The 20,898-nt window shown below is 35.6% G+C and overlaps 1 protein-coding gene across 1 annotated transcript in view; it reads left to right on the top strand.

Annotated features, from left to right (window-relative positions):
• Positions 1-20,898, top strand: part of LOC150101390 (uncharacterized) — a 164,291-nt gene that overhangs the window by 123,853 nt on the left and 19,540 nt on the right. Inside the window, exon 8 of the mRNA XM_090400134.1 lies at positions 5,768-5,896. Coding sequence (XP_090256260.1) covers positions 5,768-5,896 — 129 coding nt within the window. The remainder of the gene's footprint in view (positions 1-5,767; positions 5,897-20,898) is intronic.

Genomic DNA, 20,898 nt, shown 5'->3' with positions numbered 1-20,898 from the left:
CTGGTCTCTTTCGACTAAAGGTGAGTTAGCTGGTCTCATATGGAAGTAGAGGGTTTTTCATCCAGAAACTCAGGGTTTTTTTTTGTCCCTCAGAACAGGCAAACCAGCCCCGTGAACACACATGAATTTACAGTCATAAAAATATATATGCCTAAATCCCTCATTAGGAGGGCTCAACCTGTCCCCCCCAGAAGGGATGGGGGAGAAAGGGGAACCCCATACGAATAAATAAATAAATTCATTTGGCCATTACAAACAAATTATAATGATTTGTTTTAATGCAGTCTCAAAACCCAAACTAGTTTAACTACAAGAAACAAACAAAAAAATGCTGACCTTATATCTTATGTAAATGAGAATTAGAGTTCACATATTCTTTTTATCTATAAATATGTTATTCAAAGAACTATGGTATTTTGCTTAAATTTAAAAAAAAAAAACGAATTCTTAAAAGTTACAGCATGTTTATGACATTTTGATCCATTTTTGCTTATGCATGCCAGATACAGAATTTTGCCAAAAATGATTCAGTTGAAACTAGAATGGAACTACATTCTAGTGTCAACTGAATCCTTGGCCTGGTTGACCAAGTTCTTAATATTCTCTCTCAATCTCTTCCTAACCAACAGGCTTGGAGTCTCAAATCCTGCCATTTACATAGATGTTTATAATTGTCTTTAGATAGTAGAATTTTGCTGCCTGGTGTGAGACTATTGGCTTGTTCATTGAAGGCATAAAGTGGCTTTAACCACCTTACCGGCCATTGTGGATCAAATACGCATCCTCATACGCTTCATATCCATCATATATTTCAGTGTAATATCAATGGTATTACAATTTTAATATGCACTTCGCATCCATGGAAACTCGGACGTATATATACATCCTGGCCGGTAGTGTGGTTAAAAGGCCCGTATTTGGTCTCTAAAGCAGGGTTTTTGGACAACGTAAAAAATAAATAAAAAAAATACACTATTTCTTATCATTTGCTTTATCAACTGATGATGATGTTATTGGCTAGAAAAGTTAGTTCACTACCATGAAGGCTATTGTGAATTTTGAGATGGGTTGGGACTTTTCCATAGTTTGTTATAGTGACATTAGCTATAATAACCATCTACTGCACTAAATTTTAATAAAATTTATCCAGCTGGAGATGTGGAAAGCTTATATATGGATGAAAATGCTTATGTATTTTCATAACTATAGAATAACACATATACCACAGTAAATAACTTTTTATTATGTAAATATTTCTTCTTATGTGTTATAAGACATCATCAGTACAACAAACAAACAACAACAGAACTGAATTTAAAAAAAACAGTAGTGCACATGCTTAAATTAGAATCCCTCTACGTATAGAGTTGCATGTTCATGGTTTAAAAACTGCTAGGCTGAAATTAAAAAATTACTTAAATTCAAATATAGCATATATTTTAATTTTATTTGCTATATTTTAATTTAATTTAAGTACCATATATGTCAGCATGTAAGACGACTTTCAAATACTACAGAAAACCCCTCGAAATCATGGATCATCTTATACGGCGAGTATAAAAAGGGAAGCTTAATTTCTTGGATGAACATTTAGGTAGTTACAATACATTGTATAAGAAAATAGGCACTGTTTATTAGAGTACATATTTAAGTATGATCCAAATTGAACCAGTCTACTCTATATCCTTCTACCTTAATTTTTTATCTTTCTCCTTAATATATAACCCAGTTTGGCTCCTAGGGATATTTCCTTTTCAGAAACTGGCAAATTTATATTTTAACTGTGCCAGCCAGCTTCCTATAACAAGAATATAATTCACGCACAAGGAAATATTCCAAGGTTTAGGCATATGCGTTAATCTAGAATTCACACATGAGTATATAGATCTCGGTACGTTGCAGTCGTGACATAAGATCTAATCTCAATTATATAATTATCTAAACTCCTTCCCGCTATTTGGTTCTATTTTCACAAGTGGTAGTTTGACACCTCGAATTCAGGCAAGACTCAGATTCAAGTAACAAAACATGTTTATTAATGCTAAAAGACAGGTACATTAAATCTTGTATTAAGTTATCAAAACTTTTGAATTGCTAGCTAAGTGAATGTCTTATGCTAAGCTATACAAACTGTTCAATACTAAAAGTTTATTTTTCACTTGGTTAGAGTATAATAAAATTAGTTTAATCCTTTATCCAAGTGTGAGCAAACAAAGTTTGCGCCTGAAAGTATCTTCAGGACTGGGGTAAGGTGGTACAACACCAGGGCAACTCGTTGCAAAGGTGGAGCAAGCTACCAACAGGAGGGTTGGTAGCTTGCTCCACCTTTGCAAGGTGGAGATACTTTCAGGCGCAAACTTTGTTTGCTCACACTTGGATAAAGGATTAAACTAATTTTATTATACTCTAACCAAGTGAAAAATAAACTTTCAACATCTTTCTCTAAATCCAGAGTAATTTATTAAAAAAGGGTGGCACACCATTTGGCAACTCCTATAGGTAGAGATGACCTGCGAATGCTTCTGCCTGGTATCTCAGCTTGGGCCGGACTCCCATTGAAGAGACCTCAATAAAGGTCGAAACTAGTCTGGGTAGTGGCCCTTCCCTTAATGCATAACATTAGACATATCCGCACAGAGATGTGTTTTGCATTATAGGAGATACTGACAGGAGTGTTGGTAGCTTGCTCTGCCTTTGCAACGATTTGCCCTGGTGTTGTACCACCTTACCCCAGTCCTGAAGATACTTTCAGGCGCAAACTTTGTTTGCTCACACTTGGATAAAGGATTAAACTAATTTTATTATATTATGTTCAATACTAATCTAACCTTCTTACATAAACTGACATGCAAAATCATGTAATACAAATGGATAAATAAAGAATGTCACACTCAAGTCGAGTTCCTTCATTCACATTTACTTTAAATATATATTTCACAACTCATTTCTCTCTTAGTTAAATTTACTCAATTAACAAAGGGTTTTCACTACTTCAATCATATACAAATTCGAGATTTATCCTATACAATTCTTTGTCTAATAGAATTGGCTGTATTAATTACTCTATCCTGTCTCTAAAGTTCTCTAAAAAGTCCTCAGTCTTGCTTTATCAAGACACAAATTCTACCTTCAAACAATCTCAAGATATATAACAAAAAAAAGGATCTTTACTTTAGTAAGTCCCTCCGAAGGTCTATTAGCTGCCACGTGTTGCTCGGGTCATCCTTCGTCTTGGCTGGTTATGGGTCAGATCTCGTGGCTGAGTTGTTCCGTTCTCTGCTACCGGACACAAATCAGGAAATGGTTGGAACTACAGGCCTTCTCCGCTCGCTCGGGTGGGTCATTCAGCGTTTGGCACCACCATATCTGCACGAGCTATTGATTCTCATATGGGTCTCCATGGAATACCTCTCAGCGCAAGTCATGAATACGGTCGGCTGTCCGTTGACATAGCACCCTCGGCTTGTCCTATCTCCGATCACTCGTCAAGCGTCTTCGATCTCCAAAATCCCGGAAGAAACAGAAAAAAAGCCTGGAGCTTGGCGCATATTGCCTTAAATATTCTTTCTCAGTGCCCTCTTTTTCTGTATTGTTTTTTCGCACGATCCATAACTTACATCGCCCTTAGGTTGATCCCTTGCTTTCCCACCTTGCTATTAGGTGTTGTTTTCGAGGAAAGGCGCTTACGTCAGCCTTCACGTTACAACAGGCACTTGCGGCTTAGACGTGACCATTGATCCTATTAGTCATTTCTTACCTGGCGAGTTACGATTTTATGATAGCTTAATAATACATAAATTAAGCCATTATTCCTCATGAATTGCTAATCTGACATAATTCTTGATTTCAGCTTTCAGTTTGACAATAAATAATTCCAATACATTACATAAACTGATATACACTTTCACATGCAACAACTTAGGTGTTTCTCACTTTCCGCTGGTAAGCAGGTATTATGCAAATTTCTTTGTTATTTTTGTAAAGCTTACATGATTATGTAAAGATCCTGAATGAATAACTTGTCAAGAAGTTCTGCATTCAGTATCTAACAATATCCAAAATTTCTCCCGCTAAGGTTCTAATTTCATAAGTGGTAAATTGATATCTCGAATTCAGGCATGACTCAGGTATATGCAATAAAACATGTTTATTGGAACTAAAAGATAAGTACAACTAAATTGAATCAAAATACTAAAACTTCTAAATCTCATGCTGAGATAGTTAAACAATTCTAAATTAATCAAATTCGCCTAGACAGATCAAAATGTTAATCATACAAAAACAATGGAAAGCAATGACAATATCACACTAAATTAAGATCCTCTCATGCATGCTATTCATAAAGTACATATTACACAACTTGTTGCTTTCTCAGTTAAGGTTATCTACTAAACAAAATACACTTATCATTTTCAGTCACATACAATTAGAGATTCATTACCTGTCTGGCAACGTATGTTATTTTAGATAGCTTAATAGGACACAAATTTAAGCTAATATTTCCTTTTCATAGCATCACTAATTGGACATAATTCTCTAATCTAGTCTTCCGTTTGACAACAAATATTTCTAATTCATTACACATATTAATGCACATTCTCATATACAACAAACAAGGTCTTTCTTACTTTCTGCTGGTGTGCAGGTATTATCTTAAATTAGTTAGAATTTTCATGTTAGATTCTGAATGAACAACTTCTTAGAAAATCCTCCATTCAGGATCTGACACCACAAAACTAAGAAGAATTTTACGAAAGATCAACATAAGAACCTGCTTCTCTACTCTTCCTAAACTAAGATCGATTTTAAGCAAATACAAACAAGCTCACAACCATCTACAATTCACAGGAGTGTACAAAAATCATGTGTGACTGTGGGAAACAATACTATGGCCAAACAGAAAAATCCATCCTCCTACGTCTGGAAGAATGCCATCTTCCAGACGTAGGAGGATGGCGTTCTTCATCATTTGTGTTTACTGTTTTCAGTAAACACAAATGATGAAGGCCGTCAATATGAGATTAACTGGACAACAACTTCAAACCTTCATATATGCTATGACAAGATAGAACGCTGCATAATCGAATCTAAGGAAATTATTATGGACCCTCATCATATAAATAATAACCTTAGTTATAATCTACCGGACTCTTTCAGTTCTGCTATCCGATATTGACACACTCGTGAAGTCAGACATACGCAGATGCCCAACAATAGAACTTAACACGGACTGTAGCAGTTCAAAGCTAACTGAATTTTATGATAGTCATTTTTATAGTGATACAATGTTTCTTATAGTGTTTTTTATTTGCTTTCTATTCCCACGCCCGAAGAAGTCGGATAATCCGATGAAACATGTTGCGTTTTGAATAAATTTAATTGTTTTTTCTAGTTCTCGGATCTAAGTCAGTATATATAAATATGAATATATATATAGTTGACTTTTGCTTTAGCAACCACTATTATAACAAACTACTAAAAAGTCGATTCCAAATCCTATGGGCAGTGTTTCTATAAGAAGCTCTCTAGCAAACTATTTCTGTTACCTTTAGAAATATTGTTTAGAGAGTGTCTTTATAGTTTTGTTTGTTCTGTGTAGGGTATACTAGAAATAATTTAACAATTTTACTCAAAAGTGAAATTTCATTTCACTTTTGAGTAAGTATCATCTAATTTCTGTGGTAATAGAGAAATACTTATGTTCAGTTATATTTCAAAAGTTAACATTGAATATAATTGAGTTCTCTTTTTTTTCTCCTCATTGTAGGTTGTATGTGGATGTAATAAGCATTGAATATGGTGTGAAATTAATTTTACAGTTCACAATTGATATTCAGACATATCCATCAGAACCGATCATACCTACTGTAAAACATGTTTTAGGAAACCTGGTCAGGTGAGTAAAAATAGTTTATAGCAAGTCCCATTACCTTAATAATGCAGCAGTTCATCTAAACAACTCATGCAATAAGAGGTGAGTCGGGATTGGTTTCAACTTTCATAATAATGCAAGGAATACGAGGGTGGTCTGAAAAGTTCTTGGCCTCGACCATAGATGGCAACACTACTGGTAAGATTTTTTTTTTTTTCTTTTTTTTTCTTCAAAGTTGGTACATCTGTAATAAGCATCCATGTGAAATTGCAAGTCATTCTATCAAGTAGTGTTTTATACAGCTGTCTGAAGCAAAAATGTTGTCTGCATCCCTTGAAATGGATAAAATTGAGTATCGTGCAGTTATGAAATTCTTTGTAAAAGAAGGTTTAACTCCAAAAGAAATTCATTCGAAGTTCATAAAAGTTAATTTTCTCCTTCGTTTTCGACAATTAAGAAATGGGCTACCGAGTTTAAACGTGGGTTTACCAACCTTGAAGATGGTCCATATGAAGGACCTCCAGAAAGTGTAACACCAGAAATCATTGATCAAGTGCACGATATGGTATTGGATGACCACTGAGTCAAAGTGCGTGAAATTGCTGAGACTATAGGCATTTCAAAAGAACATGTAGGATATATTTTGCAGGAAGAATGCAAATGAAAAAGCTTTGTGCAAGATGGATGCCAGCTTGCTCACAGCAGATCAAAAACGCACTCTCATGAAAATCTCTGAACAGTGCCGTGGAGCATTTTAACAAGAATAAAACTGATTTTGTGCGTTGATTTATTACTATGGATGAGACTTGGATTCACTATTTCTTACCAGAATCCAAACAGCCATGACAGTTGTTCAGTGCCAAGGAAGACAAAGTCAGTTCCATCGCCAAGAAAGGTCATGGCATCGGTGTTTTGGGATGCTAAAGGCATTTTGTTTATTAATTATCTTGAAAAGGGTAAAACAGTAACTGGGGAATATTATTCCAATGTAAATTTGTTGTTTACATATATTATTTATTATACAATTTACATATAATGAATGTATATTTTAACCAGACTAGATGAAAAGATTTGTGAGAAAAGACCCGGGTTGCAGAAGAAAAAATCATCTTTCATCAGGACAATGCACCTGCCCACAAAGGTGTTTTTGTAATAGGAAAATTAAGGGATCTGCACTATAAATTATTGGAACATCCACCCTATTCCCTAGATTTGGCTCCCTCTGACTTTTATCTCTTCTCAAAACTAAAACTCTTCCTCGCTACTCAGCATTTTTCTTCAAATCAAGAGGTGATTGCAGCTGTAGAGGTGTATTTTGCAGCTCTTTTTTTTCATTGTTAGGCTGAGAACTTTTCAGACCACCCTTGTACATATCCATACTTGAAGTAGAAAAAGTCATCAAAAACCTGAAATGTGGAAAAGCATCTGAAGTAGATGAAATTCAATCATAAATGCTCGAATATGGAGGTATAAACGTTTTACAGTGGTTACACTGTGTATTTCAGAAGGCCTTGTCGAGGGTCAAATTCCAGATGATTGGAATAGAGCTCTCATATTACCATCTATAAAAATGGAAATAAAACTGAATGCGAGAATTACAGATGTATTTCCATATGGAGTATTCCTGGTAAGAGTTATGCAAGTATAGTTGAGAAAAGTCTGGTCTGGCACAGCATAGTATTGACATTAAACACCTTTTTTTGGGGAGGATGAAGCTCGCCTTCTCCATAGAAGCAGTTTCTATAGAGATATTTCAGTACAAAATATCTGTACATACAAAATATCTGTACATTCATTAAAGTTTATCAGTATGGTCATCATGTAAATTTGTTGTTTAAATATATTTATTATACCATTTACATATAATGTCTATATCTTTTTCATTTTCATATGATGTCACGTACCAGGTATTTGAAAGTACGGGTATTTACTTGTTCTAATATTTTATTATCTGTCACTATGTTACTTCTTATTGGGTTATTTCTTTGAAAGCCATTAGTTTTGTCTTAACTTTTGATATTCTTGTATTATATTGCTCTGATATTTCATTTAATGATTTTATTGATCTCTAGATCATCTTCTGATGTAGCTAATACAATTTGATATTCTGCAAATAATAGTGTATATATCTTTATTTGTGGGTTTATTTATTTACCAAATGTGTTATGCTGTTTCCAGATTGTTATAATTTTATATATATTCATATATTAAAAAGCAGAGGTGATAGGCTACATCCATCCTTTCCTCTTTATATGTCTTTCCATTCTGATGTTTGTTCTAATTTGGCTGCTGTTTTATTTCTTGTGTCTATTTCTGGAATAGACTGTAAGAGCTGCTGGTTTGGTATATTTAGATTGGTTAATATTTTAAATAACTTTTGTCTGTTAATGATTTGTTTTTGAAGTTCTCTTCACTTTTCAATTAATATTTTTAGAATTAAAATTGAATCTATGCAAGATCAGCCTTTTTGGAATGCATATTGCTTGCTGGCCTGGTTGGCCAAGTAGTTAGTGTATCCACTCTCCAGCCAAAAGGCTGCAGGTTTGAATCCCATGAAAATACTAGTGGTGGTGGGTAGATGGCATTCGTGTGGATGTGATGGTAGTTGCGATTCGTTGTAGTTGGTGGATTTGAGTGGTGGAGATAGAGATTTGTAGAGTAGGCGCCCTCCCTCGATGAATCTTTGGACTCCATCAAGGTGTCATGTAATAATAATAATAATATCAACTAGTAGTTGGCCCTCTACAACACGTTTAGTTTCTCTTTTAATATTCCTACATATATTTTGTATCCTGCATTTAGCAGGCTAATTCCCCCATAGCTATTGCAGTCATTTTTATTTCCTTTTTTTATAAATTTTTATAAATTGGGATAACCAGTGCTTTTTTTCAAGAGTTTGGAGTCTTTCCAGAAATCCATGCTGTGTTAAAGAATTAAGTTTTTCATTAAAAATTTCTCCTTCATTCTTATACATTTCTATTTTTATATCATCTTCTCCAGGTGTTGTCCTGTTTTTCATCTTATTTGTTGTATTTTTTTTTAGTTCTAAAATCATAATATTTTCTGTTAGATCATTCTTTGTTGTAGAAAATTTTACTTATTTATTATCAGTCCAGAGATTTTGAAAATAAGCTATCCATTTTTCTAAATGTATTGTTTGTATTTTTACCTTTTCTTTTGTTTCTTTGTTCACGTATTTTATTATTTTATAGATTTTAGGTTGTGGCTTCATGATATCTCAGTGTTTTTTCCTTACTTCTCATTTTGCAGTTGCACTATTTCTTTTGTACTCTATTTTTGTTTCTGTTGTCTTGGAATTGAGCCATTTCTGGTAACTTTTTTTTTTTAAATTATCTTTTCTATTTCTTTGTCCCAGTTTTGTAGTTTTCTTTTTCTATTCCATTCACTCTTTATTCCTAAACTTTCTTTTGCTGCTTTTGTCAGAATTTGTTTCAGATTTTCCCACTCCTTTTCTGTGTCATATGATTCATGTATGGGGTCTGTTTTTAACTGAGTGCATTTCTGATATTGTCCTAGCATGGGGATCTTGTAATGAAGAAATTTTGTAACTCAGTTCATAGTTATTTTCCACTTTATTTATTTTTAGCTATCATCATCATCAAATTCCTCACATTTACCCTCAAGGGGTGTACAGGATATGATAGTACTACATGAAAAATTTACATCATTACTAGCTTCCTACTTACAATTTTCTGCCAAATCAATCTGTTACCTGTCAAAGCTACAACATTGTCAGATCTTATATTTATATATCTATCTTCTAAGGCACTTTTTACCGTATCAATCCACCTATATCTTGGTCTTCCTCTGGGTCTTTTTCCTGCCAACCTGGCAGAACACTTGTTTGGCTAATCTTTCCTCGCCCATTCTGTTTAAGCAGTGGTGTAGCTAGAGCTGTTGCTGCCCAGGACGATCCCTGAGTTTGCCGCCCCTCTCAATACACACCAAAAATACTACAAAAAGTCAAAACGACAATAGGGAAATGAAATAAAACACTATGTTTATTTTTGAAGTAAAACTTTAATTTCAACATTCTAAGATGTTATTTTTCTTGCCTTTCTGTTAGCAAAATCGTCAATGACATTGATGAAGTCTATTTCATAGTAATGTAGGTAAGTCTTAATCAAATTTTATTTAGGAAAACTCCTCTCACAACTATCAACACTTACAGCAATTGTTAGAAAAATTCGCAGTAGTATTACAATATTTAGAACTGAGTTCTTGAGACTATTTTTGAATTATCTGCAAAATTTCAAAAAGCTTCAAAGTGCTGCCCCCCCGCACCCCTCTAGCTATGCCACTGTGTTTAAGTGACCATACCACCTAAGATTAGCTCTGCTAACGCATTCCTGGATGCTGACGATGTCAAGTTATTTCCTAATATCCTCGTTTTTAATATGATATTGCCATTGATCCCATCTGTTCATGCCCCTAATCTTTCTCAGGACTTTCATATCTGCGGCCTCTAGTCTTTGGTCAAGTGTTTTACTTCTGACCCAGCTCTCAGATCCATAAGTTAAAATTGGTTTGAACACTGTCTTGTATACAGCTAATTTAGTGTTTTGACTAATTTCTCTCTTATTCCATATAAATTTATTCAGTTGACTTCCTACCATACCAGCTTTGTTAATTCTGTTATCTATTACCATATTTAATTTACCATCTTCACTAAAAATCATGCCTAAGTCGCTGAAATGTTTACTTGTTCTATAGGTTCTCCATTCACAATGCAGCTGATATTTTCAATGCTTCTGCCTATTTTCGTTATCTTTGTTTTTTTATTGCTGACCTTCATACCATATCTATCACAACAGTTATTCAATTTAGTCAGGGAATCTTGCAGGCTTGTAGCGGATTTATTTAGAAGTATAACATCATCTGCATAAAGCAAGGAGCTGATATTAACATCTCCAATTTTGATATCAGGTTTAATACCACTTTCCTTCATAATATAATCCATATAGATAATGAATAACAGAGGGGATAATGTACATCCTTGTCTGACACCAGATTTAATATTAAATCCTCCCTGTACTTCCTTCAATTCTAACTGCTGACTTACAACTCAAATAAAGACTAAGTATTGCTTGATATAATGATCCACTGACACCATACCATTGTAGCCTTTTGAATAGCTTCTCTCTTGGCACCTTTTCATGTGCTTTTTCCAGATCTACAAAACTTAAATACAGATTTTTGTTATATTCCTATGACTTTTCAGCTATTTGTCGTAAAATGAATATCTGATCCTGACAGCCTCTGTTTGGCCTGAATCCAGCTTGTTCCTCACCAAGCTTCTCTTCCACAATCCTTCTCAACTGTTTCTCAAGTATACTGGCATAAATCTTACTAAGAACACTCAGTAAGCAAATACCTCTGTAATTCTCACAATCAGTTTTATTTACCTTTTTATATATGGGTACTATGAGAGCTCTACTCCAATCATCTGGAATTCGTCCTTCTGTCCAAGCCCTCTGAACTATGCAGTGTAGCCACTGTAAAACTTTTATACCTCCATACTTGAGCATTTCTAGTCTGATATCGTCTACTCCAGCTGCCTTTCCACATTTCAAACTTTTGATGGCTTTTTCTACTTTAAGCATAGATATGTATTCCTGATTGCATGTCTGGTCAGTGTTTTTTATCACTGTGCTGTCATCACTGCTAGTTTCATTTAGCAATTTTTCAAAGTAATTACTCCATACTTCAAGGATATCTTTTTCTCCAGTTTTCATATCACTTTTGTCATCTCTAATTCCTTTTGCAGCACTCTTTCCTCCATTTCTGAATTTCTTCAACAACCTCCAGAATATCTTACCACCTTCTTGATATTTATTTTCTATGTTCTTAGCAAATCTTCCCATGACTTTTCTTTAGCTAGTTTTACAAACTGTTTAGCTTTCTTACGTTTGTCTCTGTATTCTCTAAGAGCACAAGCTGACTTATTTGCCAGGAACGTTTGATATGCTTTCTTCTTTTCCTTCACTGCCTCTTTAACTTCTTGTGTCCACCAGAGAGTTCTGATTTTTCTATCCTTGCAGACAACCTCACCACATGCCTCTCTGGCAGAATCAATCAATGTTTTCTTCAGAGCTTGCCACTGAATCTGCAAGGTTTGGTTCCTGTTCTCAAACGCTTTCATTTTTTCTTGAATAATGTTTGCATATTTTAGTCTACAGGTCACGTCTGAGAACTGCTCAACTTTTATTCATTTTAAAACTTTCTTACATGTTCTTCTTTTCAATATGAAATTCAGTTTTATCTTGCTTAGGACTAAATGGTGATCACTTCCAATTTCAAATCCTCTGTACACTCTAGTGTCCTGCACCGGAGAGAAAACATCACTATCAACAATAATATAGTCAATGAGATTTTTCTTATTCCTTGCCTCTTCTCTCCATGTGAATTTGTGCACATTTTTATGTTGGAACACGATGTTAGTAATAACCATTCCATGTCCTGAGCAGAAATCCAACAAGTATTTGCCATTATCATTAGCTTTGCTCTTTTCTCCAAATTTTCCCAAAATATTTTTGCATATCTGACAGTCATTTCCTACTCTGCTATTTAGATCCTGAACATGGACCTGCTTTTCATTTTTCATTGTGTCAGTTGCTTTTTCTAAAGCCTCAAAAAACTCCTCCACTTCTACCTTAGGAGAACCTTCTGTGGGACCATAGGCACAAATAAGTCTCATTGTCCAGTTCCCCATTCTCATATTTGCTCACATCACTCTACCTTGAAATTGCCTGCCATTCAAGAAGATTAGCCTCTTATTTAGTGTTGAATACTATGGGCTACTCCTTCTTTTCCTTGATTGTCATTGCCTGAATATAACATTTGGTATTTATTGCTCAGAAAGAGCTCACCAGTTTTGGTTTTTTTTGTTTCATTTACCCCTATTATGTTAATCTGGTACTTATCTAATTCCTCAGTTAGCTCCATTTCTTTGCCATTCAGGCTTCTTATGTTGATAGTACCGATCTTCAATTCTGGTGATATTGAGTTGAGGTGTGTTTTAGGATTTGTTCGAGTAGCTGACTTTTTGCTGTTCGCCCTGGTTCCCTGGCCAAAAACAACGGGGGCATTGTTTAACTGGGCGATGCCCCAGCCGGCATGAAATTCTATCATGTTGTACCATCATTTAATATTGGGTTTAACCACGCTACTGGCCAGGATGTATGTGGATGCAATGTGCATATTGCAATTGTAATACCATTGATATTACATTGAAATTTTTGAGGGTGTATTTGATCTTTAATGGCCGGTAAGGTGGTTAATCCAATAAGAATACAACTTGGTTGGCTAAATCACAAATTGTCAGCCCATCCTCGTTTGTTAAGTATCCAGGTAGATACCTAACAGGGTGCACCAGGAGATGGTGAGGATTCGACATTAGGTCAGAAGCCCTGGTCAGTTCTCCACATTCCTTTAAAGGCTGTGTGGAGGTCTCCTCTCAGTTATACAGCTTTGACCCTTAAGCACCTCTATTTTTAGCTATTTGGTTTAAATCAAATTTTTGTCAATTCCATATAATGATCAGAGTTTAATTCAAAGCCTTGATATAATGTTACATCTAGGATTAATTCATTTAATTTAAAATTAGTGATAATGTAGTCAATAACTGACTTGCATCCTCTGGCTGACCATGTATATTTATATATTTCTTTATATTTAGATAGCAAGTTCATTATAATTTGTTGTCTATTCAGGCATTTAAATCCTCTATTAGTAGTAAATATTCTATTTTTTATTTGTTTTATTTTTGACTTTCTACAGTTGTTTGTAAAAGGTTTTACTGTCTTCTTCTTCTTCTTTTCCCTCTTCTGGTGCATATGCCCCAATTATTATGTGATCTCTTAATGTTGTGAGCCTAAATCCCTAGCTTCATTAGTTTCTCCATCTTCTGTCAAAGTAATGTACAGCTTGTAATCCATCATCTCAACACTGCTATTTAACTCATAACTGCCATTCTGTTTTCATAATCCTGCAAGATCTCCACATCAACTTTGTTAACTATAGTCCTCCTTAATTAGCATCATCAACAAGCAGTTGTACAAGGATGGTCTGAAAAGTTCTCAGCCTAACAATGAATAAACAAATTTATAATTTAAAAATTATTTTTATTTTTCAACATAATCTCCCCGTTAAGACTAATACATTTATTCCAGCGCCATTATCCTGTCCCTGTAGTGGCTCTCAGTAAGAGCTGCAAAATACTTCTCTACAGCTGCAATCACCTCTTGATTTGAAGAACACTGACTAGTGAGGAAGAGTTTTAGTTTTGGGAAGAGATAGAAGTCAGAGGGAGCCAAATCTTGGGAATAGGGTGGATGTTCCAAAAATGCATAGTGCAGATCTCTTAATTTTCCTGTTGCCAAAACACCTTTGTGAGCAGGTGCATTGTTTCCAATGAAAGATGATTTTTTTCTTCTGCAAACTAGGTCTTTTCTCACGAATCTTTTCATCTGGTCTGGTTAAAAGATTGGAATAATATTCCCAGTTATTGTTTTACCCTTTTCAAGATAATTAATAAAGAAATAGCATCCCAAAACACCGATGCCATGACCTTTTCTGCTGGAACTGACTTTGTCTTCTTTGGCACTGAACAACCAGCTTCTGTCCACTGTTTTGACTGCTGTTTGGATTCTGGTGTGTAATGGTGAATCCAAGTCTCATCCATAGTAATAAATCGATGCACAAAACCAGTTTTATTCTTGTTAAAACGCTCCAAGCACTGTTCAAAGATTTTCATGAGAGTGCGTTTTTGATCTGCCGTGAGCAAGCATGGTACCCATCGCGTGCAAAGTTTTTTCATATGCAATTCTTCATGCAAACTATATCCTATACGTTCTTTTGAAATGTCTATAGGCTCAGCAATTTCACGCACTTTGACTGGCCGGTCAACCAATACCATATCATGCACTTGATCACTGATTTCTGGTGTTGCTACTTTTTGGACATCCTTCACATGGATCATCTTCAAGACTTATACAGCCATGTTTAAACTCAGCAGCTCATTTCTTAATTTTCAAAAACGAAGGAGAAGATATGGATTTCAAATGAATTTCTTTTGGTGTTAAATTTTCTTTTACAAAGAATTTTGTGACCGTATGATCCTCAGTTTTATCCATTTCAAGGAATACAGACAACACTTTTGCTTCAGACAGCTATATAAAACAAACTACTTGATAGAATGACTTGCAATTTCACATTGATGCTTATGACAGATATACCAACTTTGAAAAAAAAAAAAATCTTGCTGAAGCTTTGCCATGTATGGTTGAGGCCAAGAACTTTTCAGACCTCCCTCGTATGTTACCTTTCAGCTCATTTCCGATGTTATTACTGTACAAATTAAACAGCAGGGGCTCCAATATACAGCCCTATGGCATTCCACAAGTTTCCTGTCTTCTCCTTGATACAGCTCTACACCATATGCCATTTTTCTGATGTCTGTCCATCAGTCACCTTATGACCAGTATTGTTTCCATCTCAATGTGCTCTAATTTACATAAGAGTTCTGTACTGTATGATAGCAAATGTCTTTCACAAGTGTAGCAGTTCCCTTATTCAAGTAAGATGTCCATTGACAGAGCTGTGAATGGACATCTCCCATAGAAATTTGATACTCTGTATAGAATATCATATTTCTATAATATGTCTAATTTCCCATATGAGTAGAAATTAGACAGTTCCATTATCATATTTCTGTTTACTCATTTCTGAATTCTGCCTTTAACCCACTTTTCCAATACTTTAATCACCTGATATACTAATGAGTTGATAATTTGTTATCTCTATCTTGGATGCTCCTTACATAATGGAACATAGTTCCATTATGGAAGGATTTCATCATGTTCTGAGACTACTTCCCCACTTATTGAAGGTGCATGAAGTGACCTGAAAAAAAGTTCCATGTTTGGCTTCTAGAGCAGGGTATCCAGCTTATGTTAAAAAATATAAATGTATAAAATATAATGAAATAAATTTAAAAAAAACCTTAGTTCACTCATGGTACTAATGTACTATAGATTTACAATCTTAATGGGTGGGAGTTTCATAAAAAAATAGATAAATAAAATCTTAATTGACCAGCCTGGTTAGGAGTATTTTTCATTTCTCTTGCACTTATGATATTTAGTACATAGACCAATATCTCGTCCAATCTTAGAGGATCATATGATTAAAGTTACTAAGTGATCACTTTTGCAAGGGTTTATCATCCAGGTAGAGATATGGCACTTTGCCAGTGTGATAGAGTATGATATGAGAATAGATATCGACAGCTGAAATGCTCACTATATTACAAAATATCAATGTGAATACAGTCATGGGATATCAGTCTGTATGTTATGATAATGTGCAAGAAAATTGGCCATGTCTCTGACCATGCTATTTTAAATGTCAGGTCTGTCTTGGTCCCATGGAAATAGAAATTAGACAGTTCCATTATATTAAGAAGGTTCTAAAATAGAAGTAAAAATTGATATCTTTAGTGAATTTTCGATTAAAAGCCTGTGTTAAAGATGTCAGAAGTTTATTTTTCACTTGGTTAGACTATAATAAATTTAGTTTAATCCTTTATCCAAGTGTATGCAAACAAAGTTTGCGCCTGAAGATACTTCAGGACTGAAGCAACTCGTAGCAAAGGTGGACCAAGCTCTCATTGCTCCTTATCTTAGTATCTCCCTTAATGCAAAGCACATCTCCTTGCAAATATGTATAATGCTATGCATTAAGGGAAGGGCCACTACCCGGACTGGTTTCAAGCTTTATTGAGGTCTCGTCAGTAGGAGCAAGACCTGAAGTGGTGATACTAAGGCAGAAGCAATGGAGAGGTCATATTTACCTATATGAGTTGCCAAAAGCTGTACCACCTTACTATTAAATTACTCTGGATTTAGAGAAAGATGTTAGAAGTTTATTTTTCACTTGGTTAGACTATTTATTTATTTATTTATCGTATGGCTTGTACACATGGTTAAAGGACAATAAGATATAATACACATGAATATAGATAAGATACACATATATGATTAAAAAAAAACATCTACACTCAGGCAAATACAAATGTGAAATTTATGACAGGCATCAGACAGAAGATTAGTCATATTTTAACATTTAGGTTTTTAATCCGGTTGATCGCCCCTGAGGATAGGTCAAAGATATCCTTAAAGTCACCCGAATATGCTGTCAGCTCGCATTCCTGTACTATATGGTGAATGGTTTGGGTCTCAGCTCCAGGGACAGTGGGGATTTGGTATCTTACCCTACTTTGAAAGTGAGTCTCCACATACACCATGGCCTGTACAAATCCTGTTAGCCGCTGTCCATATATTCCTGGGCAGGTCAAATCCAGATGGTTTTTGGAAGATGTTTATGTGATTACAAACTTCAAGTGATACTGCTTGGGACCACAGTACATCCCACCTACTCACCATACTGTCATTCTGGCTAAGAAGATTTTTATGGTAGGTCTTCTGGATTTTAGTCTATTAGATAATGCATCTGGAATAAATTCATGTATTGGGAGATTTTGGTTATTTAAAATTCTTTTATATTCATGAAGCAAGGCTTCCTGTCAGTTCCGGAGGAGCAATATGGCTCAAAGTGGAGAGCCATTGTAAGGGTTACTCGTAATACAACCTATTATTAAATGCAGAGGAGTTAAGTTGAGTATCTAGTTTATTGACATGGTAACTATTGAGACAGACAGGAGCACCATACTCTGCTGCACTGTAAACTAGACCCATTGCAGTGCACCACAGAGTTGTGGCACTTAAGTACCACAGCTGCATAAGTACCACAAAGCTTCTGAACTATGTTATTTCTAGTGCGAACTTTAGCAGCGATATTAATCATATGCTGTTTATATGTCAGAGTTCTATCCAGAGTTATTCCCAGATATTTAGGTGTTGGATTAAACGAAATGAATATTCCATCAGCATATATCTCTGGTTTTTGATTTACAAGTCTATTGTTCAGGTGAAAGCAAGAGCATTCGGTTTTACCGGAATTTGGTGTTAATCTCCATTTTTTATAGAACTGCCATAAAGCCGACAGATCATTTGTCAATAGGGTGGCGCTAGTGTCCTTGGTAAATGTGGCGGTCGAGTTAAGCTAGTCTAGAAAACGTGTTTTTAAAGTTAAATATAGTGTGGCTTTTTGTCACAAATTGTGCTAAAATTGTGCATCGGTTAGAAACAAGTGTCCTTCAGTGGTATTATTGTTTAGACCTGTGTTGTATATATTGTGTTTTCACTGCCGTTTGTTTCACTATATCAACATGTAAAGATGGCGTCCAACAAGAAACGTACGTCAGCGGCGTGCAGGACTTCTACTATTACACGAAAGGCTGGCTCAGCGTTAGATTTTTCGCAATGGATGCGTTGCGGAAACTGCTACATGTATGCACCGAAAAATGTGAAGGATCTGTGGTCGGTCTGGCAAAATGAAAAGAAAGAAAATGTCGACGTATGTGGGAAGTGTCGGGATAGGCTGGAGCGTTTAGGAATGGAAGCTGACATCGGGACCGTAGCGGAAGAACTTCGGCGGGAGTTTATGAAAATGAAAAATGACCTTCATCTTCTTCATGAGGAAGTGGAAGTGATCGGTAAGGAGATACTGGAAGTTAAAGCTGAGTTTAATGTGTTAAACAGAGAAATTAGGACTATAGAGATTACTTTAGCTGAAGTAACTAGAACAGGATTACATATGGGTGAGTCTTTGGTGAATGATTCAGTAATAAATAGTATGGGAGTGATTGGGAGTCAACATAATAAAACCACAAGTGGCCAAGAAGAAATGAGATGTAGTGAGAGTGGGGGGGTAAGTAATAGAGAGTTGAGTAATGAAGCTGGGAGAGTCATGCTGAATAGTGTAGAGAATGAGTCCATGAGTGTGAACTTGAATGAAGTTAATAGTGGTAAAATATATGGTGATTCTATGATTAAGGGTATGGAGAGTGGTATGCATGAGGAGTGCTTGGCTGATGGTACAATAGAAAGAGTGGCTTTAGCAATAAAGAGAGGGCATGAAACAGACAAGATGATAGTTATGGTGGGTACGAATGACCTGAGAGGTAGTATAAATCGGGTAGGAAAAGATTTAAGAACATTATTAGATATTGTGAAGAGGAAAAGTGTCAATGGGAGAATAGTGTGTGTGCTGCCTCGTTTTGACAATTACGAGTTAAGTAGACGAGCAATGATAATGAATGATATGATTGCAAGAATGTGCAGAAAAAGAGGTCTGGAGTTTGTTGATGTTTGGAGTGTGTTTGAAGGAAAAAGGCAGTTGTATGCTAGAGATGGACTGCATCTTAACATGGAAGGACATAAGAGATTGAAGAAGTTATTGTTTTCTGAACAGGTTGAAGTTATTGGGCAGGGAAACTAATATTGAAAAGGTTGAGTGTAAGAGAGAGAAACTTTAGCACTGATTGTGTATTTATTGATCCTTATAGGCAGAATAAATTGCAGAAGAGAGGGGAAAAAAATCGGCATAGGACTACGGTAGTTAGTGACTTATATATGTTCTAAAGCCGGTACAAGATCTAGAGGGAATCTGCAATTTTTGTATACCAATGCTAGAAGCATTAGAAATAAGAGAGAAGAATTTTTGGCATTAGTCAGTGAAATCTCACCAAAAGTTGTAGGCATTAGTGAAACTTGGCTGTCAGCAGAAGATGTGGTCACTGGAATTGAATGTGATGGGTACAGTATTTTCAGGGAGGATAGAGAAGATAGAACAGGAGGAGGAGTACTGTTGATGATAGCTGATGTGTTGCAGCCAAAGAAAGTAGTATATCATGATGATAGACATGTGAATGAGAGTTCATTTGAGGCAGTCTGGTGCGAAATAGTGACCAACGCAACCAAATATACAGTTGGATGCTGCTATAGGCCAGGGAGTACAGGGGGAGATATTGAATTCATGCATCAGCAACTTAGTGCAATGAGTGAAGGCTTAGTGATTATTATGGGGGATTTTAATTATGGTGATATCAATTGGAAGGAGGAAATATCACGTAGCAAAAAGGAAATGGAGTTCATACATCTGCTACGAGATAATTACTTGAAACAGCACGTAACTGAAGGGACACGTGGTGTGAGAGTGTTGGACCTGGTTATTGGTTCAGAGGTTATATGCATAAGTAAGGTGACCTCGTTACCTCCAGTTGGTGAAAGCGATCATGTGGTATTGACTTGGGAGGTTGCAAAATCTGTGGATTTTTCTATTAAGAAGGGGTATGTACGAAACTACAGGTTAGGCAATTATAACAAGCTTCGGAGTGAGCTTGCAGCCATCCCATGGCAGAACATATTGCAAGGGAAAGATGTTAGCAGTGCTTGGGATAAAATCAGTGGGTATCTGAGGAAAGCAATGGGAGAATAGTGTGTGTGCTGCCTCGTTTTGACAATTACGAGTTAAGTAGACGAGCAATGATAATGAATGATATGATTGCAAGAATGTGCAGAAAAAGAGGTCTGGAGTTTGTTGATGTTTGGAGTGTGTTTGAAGGAAAAAGGCAGTTGTATGCTAGAGATGGACTGCATCTTAACATGGAAGGACATAAGAGATTGAAGAAGTTATTGTTTTCTGAACAGGTTGAAGTTATTGGGCAGGGAAACTAATATTGAAAAGGTTGAGTGTAAGAGAGAGAAACTTTAGCACTGATTGTGTATTTATTGATCCTTATAGGCAGAATAAATTGCAGAAGAGAGGGGAAAAAAATCGGCATAGGACTACGGTAGTTAGTGACTTATATATCAGTTCTAAAGCCGGTACAAGATCTAGAGGGAATCTGCAATTTTTGTATACCAATGCTAGAAGCATTAGAAATAAGAGAGAAGAATTTTTGGCATTAGTCAGTGAAATCTCACCAAAAGTTGTAGGCATTAGTGAAACTTGGCTGTCAGCAGAAGATGTGGTCACTGGAATTGAATGTGATGGGTACAGTATTTTCAGGGAGGATAGAGAAGATAGAACAGGAGGAGGAG

The sequence above is a fragment of the Typopeltis vanoorti genome, chromosome 11 (genome assembly GCF_054136105.1).
Source record: "Typopeltis vanoorti isolate ZY-2024b chromosome 11, IOZ_Tvanoo_1.0, whole genome shotgun sequence".
Lineage (NCBI taxonomy): Eukaryota > Metazoa > Arthropoda > Arachnida > Uropygi > Thelyphonidae > Typopeltis > Typopeltis vanoorti.
The sequence above is the reverse complement of the archived record's forward strand: the minus strand, read 5'-3'. Positions and strand labels throughout refer to the sequence as shown.